General features: G+C 35.3%; 2 protein-coding genes across 2 annotated transcripts; one reads left to right on the forward strand and one right to left on the reverse strand.

Moving 5' to 3' along the window:
• Nucleotides 1-2239: 2239 nt before the first annotated feature.
• On the reverse strand, nt 2240-3261 carry LOC107737705 (transcription factor HES-5-like). Its single transcript, XM_016549294.1, has 2 exons — nt 3049-3261; nt 2240-2938 (listed from the first exon to the last, which is right to left on the reverse strand). The coding sequence occupies exons 1-2, from the start codon at nt 3106-3108 to the stop codon at nt 2525-2527; spliced, it is 474 nt and encodes a 157-aa protein (XP_016404780.1). The 5' UTR covers nt 3109-3261; the 3' UTR covers nt 2240-2524.
• A 5531-nt stretch (nt 3262-8792) lies between these two features.
• Nucleotides 8793-9665, forward strand: LOC107737706 (transcription factor HES-5-like). Its single transcript, XM_016549295.1, has 2 exons — nt 8793-8910; nt 9015-9665. Exons 1-2 carry the CDS (start codon nt 8842-8844, stop codon nt 9408-9410), a joined length of 465 nt encoding a protein of 154 aa, XP_016404781.1. The 5' UTR covers nt 8793-8841; the 3' UTR covers nt 9411-9665.
• The last annotated feature ends 1368 nt before the right edge of the window (nt 9666-11033 follow it).

The raw sequence follows: 11033 nt of genomic DNA on the forward strand, positions 1-11033 counted from the left end.
TTGTCCAAAAAAAAAAAAAAGAAAGAAAAACTTAGAATGAGCAGATGATGTTATCTGATATAGCCTATGTTGTACACTCTAGAGCTGGGACGCTGTTGTTTAAGGGAAGTAATTGAGTGATGCCTCCAGATGGCGAGCCTGGCTGCCTGGGAGGTGCTGTGAGAACAGTGAGTGCTGGGAAGTGGGAGGCAGGGTCACTCTGACATTGTGTAATGGGCCACGCTTCTTTTATCAGTGGGATCAGTGTCAGTGAATAAGTGTGGGAAGCCGTGCTGCACAAGCGCTCCCAGATTCTCACTGTGTGGAGCGTGTGACCGAGAGTCGCCAGCAGACAGCAGGCCAGACAGCTGGAAGTGTCTTAAGTATGTGTGGGGAGAGTGTGCCAAGAGAGAAGTGTGCTGCCCAGACCTCATAAAGCTGAGAGGAAAAGAGCCTGTACACACTTCAGATATTGTACTTTAGTTTGCAATGGCATAAGCTTGAAAAACACAAAATAAAAAAATAAGTTAAAATGAAAACAAACAAACAAATAAATACATTTTAAATATAAAGTATATATTTTTTATATTCATTGTTATATTTATTTGTTGCTTTTATGTGAAACATGTCATAATCATACCTAGAATGATAAATAAATAAATAAATAAATAAATAAATAGCTTTCATTTACTGAAAGCTTTTTGTTATATTTCTGTTGTTTGAAACAGATCTAATGCTTCTCTTATTATATGAGAAATATTTCTTCATTTTAAGGAAAGATTTGATTGTGTGTTGAAAGCACAAATGATTATTTTTAATGTTTGCATGTGTTTACACGAATGAGACGTTTCCCCTGTAAAGGGCAGTTGTTTATCGTCACTGTTAGTGATTTCAATTTTATTCTTTGTATTCAAAGTCAAGTTCTTACTTTCTTTGAAGGTGTGTTCTGCATTTGTATTACTTTATATTGAAGTGCAACATGAAAATAAATTTTAAGAATATAATCTGTATGTTTTCTTCATCAATCAAAATAAATCACAGCACTTTTGCACATTATAAAGATGTTTTAATTGCTGTTTAGTCTTAGTGATTAACGTAACATATAATCTGAATATTTTCAGTCAGTTCTTCATCTGTCAAGTCAAATGAAATCACAGCTACACTCAAAGGAAAGCTGTCAGTGGGGTGCTACCATTTAGGTAATAATATGTACACTTTAGGTACTATGTGCATTTACTAATATGCACCCTTTGTGAGCAAATAAGCTACAAAGATGTACCTTTTGTAAGGGTAACACACCAGTGACAGCTTTTGTACCTCTTTTTTTCCCCTGAGAATGCTTATAATAAGTTTGAATATGATAGTATGGTTTGCCTTGTAGTCTTGTTGACTGTCTCCTGTTTACATCTGAAGAAATCAGATTTGCTGTGTAATGGAGATTGGGCTGCTGTCGTCTCAAGAAATGAACTCCTCTACACATATATATCTTTATTTATCCACTAATAAACCACACATTCGCTTACTGTAGGTAATTATGTTTTATCTCTGCTTGGTGAAATTCGGGTCTGAGCTATACTGGATGTTGAGTGCTCAATGTGATTAAAATGCATTATTTTTCATTGAATTACTGCAGTTAATGTACTAAAAGGTCAGTAGTCAAATATGGCATGAATAAATTGCAAACTAACCTGATTAGAGACACTATAATTTTGCTTATAAATGTGAATTGACAAATGTGTCATTTATAGGCATATTTTTTAAGTACATGTGCATCTTGAAACACAATATAGAGTTTAAACCAAATAGTAGATTTGAATAATAGATTTGAATAACTTTTAAAGTGTGCAAATGTGCTGTGATGAGTTAAACTCATGGACAAGGAATTCAGTGACAACAAGGGATTATAGGCAGGAAATATATTCAAATTTATTTTTATTCTCTACTTCAATATGAAGTAATGCACAGAAGACACCTTCACAGAAGGTAAAAACTTGATTTTGCCTATAAAAGACAAATTTTAAATCACTAACAGTGACGATAAACAACTGCCCTTTACAGGGGAAACGTCTCATTCACGTAAACACATGCAAACATTAAAAACAATCATTTGTGCTTTCAACACACAATCAAATCTTTCCTTCAAATGAGGAAATATTTCTCATATAATAAGAGAAGCATTAGATCTGTTTCAAACAACCGAAATTTAACAAAAAGCTTTCAGTAAATGAAAGCAGTAAAAGAATAAACCCAATATGGGTGAAAGAGCTACAAGAGCTCAGACGTCTGAATAAGACTTTAACGTTTGTTTCAATCTTAATTTTCACGAATGTAGTAATCATTTTACACAGCAAATGATTCTATACATTTTCATCAAATACCACTGGTCATACAGTTTCAATGAAACACACTTTCTCTGAAAGCAGATTAAAGGTCCGGCATAAGCAGCAGAGGCGGAAATCAATTCCTACATTAGAATTTCAGTCCATGCCAATCTCAGAGTGGCATTATGAATTCTGTCTGATAAATCATACGGGTGCTGGTGGCTCTACCAGGGTCTCCAGAGCGCCAGAGTTTGCTCTTTGCTGCTGCTCTGTGCGGCTGGTGAACTGATCTGAGGCGGCACTCGTGTGTTGTTCTCTGTGTAGGGCTGCGTGTGCAGGAAGTGCTTCAGCAGTCTTCTGTGGGACTCCGTCTGCACTGGACACTGAGACAGGAAGTTGACGGCCTCCTGCACACATCTGGAGCGTCCGTCACGAGCTGCAGTAGAGCTGCAGGCCGAGGGATTCTGGGAGCGCTGCTGGCGTCTCAAGAAATCCAGCGTCATCTCCAGGATATCAGCTTTCTCCTGTCTGGAGTCGGGCTGTTGCTTTAGGAACTCTTGACCCAGAAGAGACTTGAGCTTCTCAATGCTGCTGTTGATTCGTTCTCTGCGGATCTTCTCCACTATTGGCTTTCTCAGCTGAGGAAACATTAGGAACATGCATTTAGAAACTCTTATCCATCATTTATGCTGTTTATATTTCATAATCTATGATTTATGCAGTCAGATATGAGATGCTGAATATTTACCTTGTTTGAGAGTGGAAGTTGTTCTCTGCTGATGACTGATCCAGTGATTGTAGGTGCCATGGCTGTGTGTCTTGTGTTCAGTTCTCCGTTAGGATCAGATGAGATCTGTGCTCAACTCTCTCTCCTCTCCCTCTATTTATACTCCCAAATCTCCATATGAATGTGTGAGTCTGGAGTTTGCGGGAGGTTCTCACAGTCTGCAGCCAATGGGAGAGGACTAATGGCACAAGGAACAGAGAGCCGCCACATGCTAAATGACATGCTTACTGCTCAGGAAACAATGAGCACGTCTCTGGGGAGCAGGTGGAGGGGTGGGTGTTAAGGATGGAGTGTGTGAGAAAGTGGAGACCCTTCGTTTAAAGCTTTATTTGTTGTGTGACACTTGGGTCATTTATTGACAAAGCACGTGCCGTTAATAGTGGAACATTCCCATCGCCAAAACACAACGCAACATATTTCAGTTTTTATTCAACAGGAGGAGAATCAATTGATTCATCATACGGTTTATTTTCTGGTGGATGTGCAAGTAGCTTAATAATAACTGTTCCGCTGAGTATCTTTTCAGTGTAATTCAGATGTCCCTTATCAAAATAAATGAGTGATTCCTATAAAGCAGGCGTGTGTGGACCCCTGGGGGTATTTAGGCAGGTTTCCGGGGGTACTTGGGGTATTGGGGGTACATAAATACTTAAACTTAAATAAATAAATAAATAAAATAAAACTTGTAATTAATTTCATATTTTTTTTCAGTTTTTTTCAAATATAAAAATGATAGTAATTATTTTTTACTGAAATAATACTGGCGACTCTAATAATATTAATGATAATGCTAAAAAAAATAAACTATTATGAATTACTTTCTGATCTGATGGGACTTTGGGGGTACATAAGACAAAAAAAGGTTGCAAGACACAGGTATACACTACCAATCAAATGCTTGTGTTCAGCAAGATTAAAAAAAAAAAAAAAAATAATAATAATACTCTTATTTAGCAAACATGCATTAAATTGGTCAAAAGTGAGAGTAAAGACATTTATAATGTTACAAAATATTTCTGTTTCAAATAAATTAGGTTCTTTTAATCATTCTATTTATCAAAGAATCCTGAAAAAATGTATGACATTTCTACAAATATATTAAACAGCACAACTGTTTTAATCATTGATAATAATAGGCTAATACATGCTTTGTTTTGTTTTTTACCTGAAAATTCAGCTTTTTCATCACATGAATACATTTTAAATTACATTGAAATAGAAATTAAAAAAATATATATTTCACAATATTACTGCTTTTACTGTATTTTTGATTAAATAATTGCAGCTTTGGTAAACATAAGACAGACCGCAAACTATTGAATGGTAGTGTAAACATTAAGTTATACACATATGAGGCAAATAATAGGAATTACAAAGTATTTCTCATTAGTCATGACTCTAAAATTGACATAGGATAACCATAATTTAAAATAGCAGTTTCAGACTCAGATAACATAAAACATTATCTATTTCAATCTTTTTCTATGTTTTATGTGTATAACAATGCCTCAAACTTTAAAAGAGTAATCTCCAAATACTCTAAATATGTCTTTCAGTAATAAGACGAATGCTAATGATTCAGAAGAATCTGTCCCGTGGGTCCCTGTTGAAGTTCTTATGGCCATGTGCTGAATTGTTCTTAATTGTTGAGTTCTCTGAATGGGCAGAGTGTGGGAAAACTGCAGGGAATGGAGTCTCAGTACAGCTTTACCCCATCAGAGACAGTCCTCTATTGTCTCCTTATCAGTGTAGGTTGATATGTAATGGGTTTTGGGTTATTAATTACAGAAAAACAAAGTTTTGTGTAACACAGACCATGTTCTATATTTTGCAGTCTCTGTATTTTAACATGAATATTCATTCACTGTGAGAACTATATGAGTTGCACCTGCATGGAAAAAATATGCAGGAATTTATTTCTCAAGTAATTACTGTAAATACACACATTTTCTGAGAGCTAGAAACTAATATCAAGTCAGGTTCACCGGTTAGGCCTATGCTATTTTAATATCTTTAAAAAACAAAATAAATTTAAAAAAATTTAAAAATGTATCTGATTCTCAACCCAATTCTTGAAATGTTAAACCTGAAGAATACTGTTACTAATACTTAGAGGGTTAGAGTTTTTGATGAGACTATACTATTCAGACATACTTTATTAAAAAAATATGAAGAATATATAAAACATAACACCAAACAAAACCTTTGATTGTACAATTTATTTGTCATAAGCAATATGATTGCTGCTCTTCATACGTGAGCAAATCTGACAATAAACATGTGCCTCGACTTTGAAGGACATTCTAGTGTCTTAAAGTAACAAAGCAGTAACATTACTGACAATATGTCAATACATATTTTCACAATCATGAAGAACTCATGTTATTATGTAGTTCTCTTGAACTGGGAAGAAATTTACAATGTCACAGACATTTAAGTATTAAGTATTAAGCCAGTGCAATGTGCAATGCAAGACACTTCAAAGATGGTAAGAACTTGACTTTGAATACAAAGAATAAAATTGAAATCACTAACAGTGACGATAAACAACTGCCCTTTACAGGGGAAACGTCTCATTCACGTAAACACATGCAAACATTAAAAACAATTATTTGTGCTTTCAACACACAATCAAATCTTTCCTTCAAATGAAAAAATATTTCTCATATAATAAGAGAAGCATTAGATCTGTTTCAAACAACCGAAATATAACAAAAAGCTTTCAGTAAATGAAAGCAGTGAAAGAATAAACCCAATATGGGTGAAAAAGCTACACGTTCGAAAGTCTCAAAGGAGCAGAGGGCTGCCACATGCTCAGTGAGGCATTTATTGCACGGGGAACAATGAGCACGTCTCTGACAGGCAGGTGGAGAGGGATGTATTACAGGGAGGAAGTTTGTGAGAAAGCAGAAACCCTTTTTGAAGTCTCATCTGATGCTGAGAAACCAATACAAGAGTATGCGCCATTTTTATTAAGTGTATGTCTGAGACCACTAGTGAAAATGCTTATATTTTGCTTTTTCGTTTAAAAAAAAAGATTATATTAAAATGATATCTTTTATATCTGTTGTTTAATTGATCAATGCCATCAGGCAATTTGCATATTTGATAAGTGACCTATTAGTAGTGTAGAATCAAAAGTTTTTTTGTAAATGAATTGTAATTTTTAATGTTTAATTAATTTTTGTAAAAACAAATGTTTCATTTTCAAGTTTAAGTGGAAAATATCCAGTCATGTTTCCGATGCCATAATTCTCTTATAATACCTGATGAATCAATTCAGAATACCTGTTGCAAAAAGCATAACGTTTTGCTGAATAGCTCCTGGTTTAATCAATCAACAGTGTTAACCATTTTCTAACATGACAGTTAATTGGCCTTTAATTAAAAGATTTACTTAAGATTTTTTTGGGGGGAAAAAAAAACAGGACAGCAATTCGATTCGAGTACGGTGCCACAGGTTTACTCTTTCAGATGCAGTTCAGACGTCCTCTCTCAGAATGAAGTCTTGAAGGTGATGTAGTTCAGGACTGGGACTGCACTTTCCACAGCTTTCCCACAGTCTGTCCATTCATCAGAGATGAATAGAAGTGTGCCTTGCTGCAGGCAATTAGGCAAGTCGTCAAGGGACTCTATAGAAACCTCACAGGGGTATTTATGACTGTCCCTAATTGAGATGGGCATTTGTTTGCTTGTTTGGACTCATAGATTCATACTTAGAAGTGAGAATTCAATAAATAGATTAATTCAATAAAATGGAGTGTAAAACTATAATTTTCTGAATATTTTTGCCATAGTGTAATAATCATTTTGTTGATGATTAGTAGTTGATTATTTATTGGCAGAAAAATGCATTTGAAACCACCCGTTTATTGTCCTTATGATTGTATTTGACTTTTTAAAATCACTATTAATAATGATATTTAATACTTCTATAAATTATTCTAGAAAGAAGGGAGAAATGGAAGAAATTTCGAACCATTATTTTCATTGTAGGTCTTTCATATAAACAGCACGTGCTTTTTTGAGCAATTAATCCTTACGGTGAGCAACAAGCTGCACTTTCTCACACACTCTCCCACCCTCCACCTGCTCCCCAGAGATGCGCTCATTGTGTCGGAGCAATAAGGGCTTCAGCAGCCATGTGGCGGCCCAAACGCTCCCATTGGCTGCAGACTGTGAGAACCTCCAGCATGTTCTTTTTTGGAATATTTTATTGCTGGTGTTGTAGATTTTATATAATCAACTATATGACCAACAAATTCTTTTATAAAGATTATTTAGGTAACTGCGTTTTAAACAAGTGAAAGGTGTGTCCAACAATCAAGCCCAGTGGTAGACTAAATGAAGATGCTGGATATCATCTGCAAATGTTTTATAAAAGTAATAAATATCTATTTTACATAAACTTTTCTGTGGCAATGTGCTCATTCATTCAGTGTTCCTACCTTCATATTCACACATTCCACTTACTTTTACATCACATCAGTTAGTTTCAGTTACATATTTGATAAATATGGAATTACAAACAAGCTTGTGTGTGCTTTGTTATCCACTCAAGCAATAATGATCTCCTAGCAAGACACCTTATAATCAGTTAGGATAGGTGGCATCCCTGTCATCAGAAAGTGATGTTGAACTTACACCCACAATTTGCCTCAAAGTGGCAGATCTGCAAAACTGCACATCCTGTACAGATTCACAAATTCAATTGCAGCCAGGTAAATTTAAAAGGCAAACCGAACAGAAATGACAGAAAACGTATAAACAGAGAACGTATAAATATTCTAGAAAACATTATGCTCTTCAGGTGCTGCACACTGAACAAGGTAAGGGCAGATATATAGAGACCTATGCAAATTAAATTTAAGTAGAAATATTATTGAATGATTGGAAAATGTTGCATCAACAAATCACACAATGTACTACTCATCATGCTAAAGCAAAATATTCAATTTGTTTCAATATTTTATAGGGTTAAAAATGTATTCTTATAGGGTCATACCATATAAACTCAGGTCCCCGGCTCAAATTTTTGATTTTGCTAATATTTTTTCTGAAGAAAGATAAACATGTATAGTGATGAAAGCCATTATATTAAATGTCATGGATGAATATTTAGACCTACTGAGTAATCCACTATTTTAGGGAAGTATGTTAAGACCCAATATCTAAAAGGGCATTATAGATATCTTTAATACTTTTTGAGTTACATGCCTGCAAACTTTGAAGAAAAAACTTTTTTTTCCAAAACCATTTTTGAATGGTCACCACTGGCACATAATGCAACAAAGACAGCTAAAGTCAACAGATTTTACTAATAGACCTACTAATCTCTGTGTGAAAGTAACATAATGATGTTGCCATCTTCCTGAAGTCATTTTAACCCCCTGTAATTTGGCTCTGAATCTCAGGTGAAAATTGCCATTTTGACCCCCCTCTACAAAATAGTGGATTACTCCGTAATTATTCACCCATGACATTTAATATTTTGGCTTTCATCACTATACATGTTTATCTTTCCATATTAGCAATATCAAAAATGTGAGCGGGGACCTCTGTTTGAGTTGACATGAAATGTCCCTATATTGTTTAGCACTTTAAATAAATAAAATAAAGAGAGAGAGAGAGAGAGAGAGAGAAAAAAAAGACATATATGAACAAACACCTGACTAAGAATTAGGAAGAATTTCTAGGTTTGTTCCTCAAAGAGACTCACAACTCTTTTTGCCACCGAAGAAAAGCAAGCTGGACATGGCACCCCATTCAGTTATGCTTTCGTCTTTTGACCATCTTCACTTCAGTGACAAGGACAAAATGAAGGTATGTTTAATTTCAATGCAATTCTTCTTCCAAACGATTCACCAAAATTGCATTCTGTATGCAGTTTGAAACATGTTCTAATCGGTGTTCCCATCTGATTTCAGCTGAGGAAGCCAATTGTTGAAAAGATGCGCAGAGACCGCATCAACAGCTGCATCGACCAGCTCAAGAGTCTCCTGGAGAAGGAGTTTCACAGCCACGACCCCAGCGCCAAACTGGAGAAGGCCGATATCCTGGAAATGACCGTCAGCTTTCTCAAACAGCAGCGGCTTCCTCAGAGGGACTATAATGAAGGCTACTCTCACTGCTGGAGGGAGTCTGTCCACTTCCTCACTCTTCATTCCACCGGAGGAGGACCTGGCTGGGAGCTCCAGCATCTCCACAACGGCCAGCAAACGAGCGCTGCTATCGGCTCCGCTCCACCAGGACCTTCCTCTAAACTGAGCACGGCTGGTTTGCAACAGCCTGACATCAGGAGGCCCGTCTGGAGACCCTGGTAGAGATGCGGTGAACCGTAAACCCTGAGGGACAGTCGTATTAACGTCTCTCATGAAAGTAGGAGATTCATTTCCAAGGTGTACGTTTGTGTTGTCATCATATTGATTGACAAAAACTTAAGACAAACATGTGTTTGTCAATAGAAAGAGGTGGATTTATGTGCTTCTTGTTCTGTTTTAATAGCTCTTAATGTGATTTTTACCACATGTGATTACTTAAATTGTTTTTTTGTATATGTTTTGATGTATGCATATTTAATTGAGATTGACTCCAGTGGAGTTTTCTGTATCAGATCATTAAATTGAAATTGTACTTCAAAGTTTTTCAGAGTATCTTTATGTTTGCACTGAGAATTCTCAATTTTTGTTAGGTAAGGCATGTTGTACCTTTGATAAAGGATCCAGTTTGTTGTCTTGACCAATGCTGTTTTGAAAATGAGCTCTTATGTCAAATATTTTCTGTTAATAAAATTCTACATTACCAATTCATGGTTTTTGGTGTTTTAATAATTACTGTTTGCATGTTAAAGACACCTAACCTGGCACATTATGTGCAATAGTTTGATTTAAAAAGCATGTGGTATGAAAGCTGACTGAATTTATGTTAACAGGTTAAGGGAACTAAACTAAAAACCACTTGTGGGCTGATCTACTAACTGTAAGTAAACTGAGCTAACTGGTTTAAAAACTTACTCTCAATTTGCGTGAACCACTTATTTTTACTTGTAATTGATAGTTTTATTTTATAGTTCTGTCAAATAAGGTGTATATAATAAAATATAAAAATAAAGCAAATAGAAGCTTAAAAAATTCTAAATGACTTATTTTTTGAGGCAGACAGAGAGAAATACAGTTTTTTATTTATTTATTTTTATTATTATTTTGCTGGAATAAGTCCAATTTCATATGGCATTCATAAAAAATACAACACAAATGTTTTATTTTAAGAGCAATTGTACAATTTTAAGCTCTCAAATAAATCTAGACTATGTCTATATGAGGTTTCTACCAGCACAGATGGGTAACGTCAAGTAAATACAATTACGCAGCCTCCCCTCTACAGGCACACTTCTATTATTCTCCCCTCCTGAGAATATCACACTCACAATAGGAAAGTAGTGTGGGAAACACTTCCGTGCTCCCAACTCACACGTTCCGGAGTCAATGGAGATGACCTCCCTAACAACAGCAAGCCTTTCATCCTCTCTTTTCCCAGGGGCTGATGCAAGTGTGTGTGTGTGTGTGTGTCACTGAACAATTAGACAAGCAACAAGTGGAGTCCAAAAGTCTATGTGGAAAATTCAGGATTTAAATTTGGATTTAAATCTGGTAATAAACAGAAAGCTTTATGATTGAAAAAAAATTTAAAAGTCACTAATTAAGTGAAATTGTGACACTTTGCACAGCTGGTCAGATGTTCTTCCATTAATGTTCTCACATGCTGTTTGGGCATTAAAGGAATATTTCACCCAAACATGAACATTTGAATCAATCATTATCACGGTTCATCAAAAATGTTTTATTTTCATCTTTTTTGCTCTACCTAACCTGTTTTTGTAAAAACAAAGTGCATTTGAAAATATGCACAACCTATATTCATCATAATGTTGATACAGAAATTAAATC

The sequence above is a fragment of the Sinocyclocheilus rhinocerous genome, unplaced genomic scaffold (assembly GCF_001515625.1).
Source record: "Sinocyclocheilus rhinocerous isolate Xijiao unplaced genomic scaffold, SAMN03320098_v1.1 scaffold72, whole genome shotgun sequence".
NCBI lineage: Eukaryota > Metazoa > Chordata > Actinopteri > Cypriniformes > Cyprinidae > Sinocyclocheilus > Sinocyclocheilus rhinocerous.

Excerpts from the sequence above, each read along its gene's own strand:
- LOC107737705 (XM_016549294.1), bottom strand. The coding sequence starts at position 3,108 with ATGGCACCTACAATCACTGGATCAGTCATCAGCAGAGAACAACTTCCA. Across the intron at positions 2,939-3,048 it reads AACTTCCACTCTCAAACAAG|CTGAGAAAGCCAATAGTGGA; the intron begins GTAAATATTCAG and ends ATGTTTCCTCAG.
- LOC107737706 (XM_016549295.1), top strand. The coding sequence starts at position 8,842 with ATGGCACCCCATTCAGTTATGCTTTCGTCTTTTGACCATCTTCACTTC. Across the intron at positions 8,911-9,014 it reads GTGACAAGGACAAAATGAAG|CTGAGGAAGCCAATTGTTGA; the intron begins GTATGTTTAATT and ends ATCTGATTTCAG.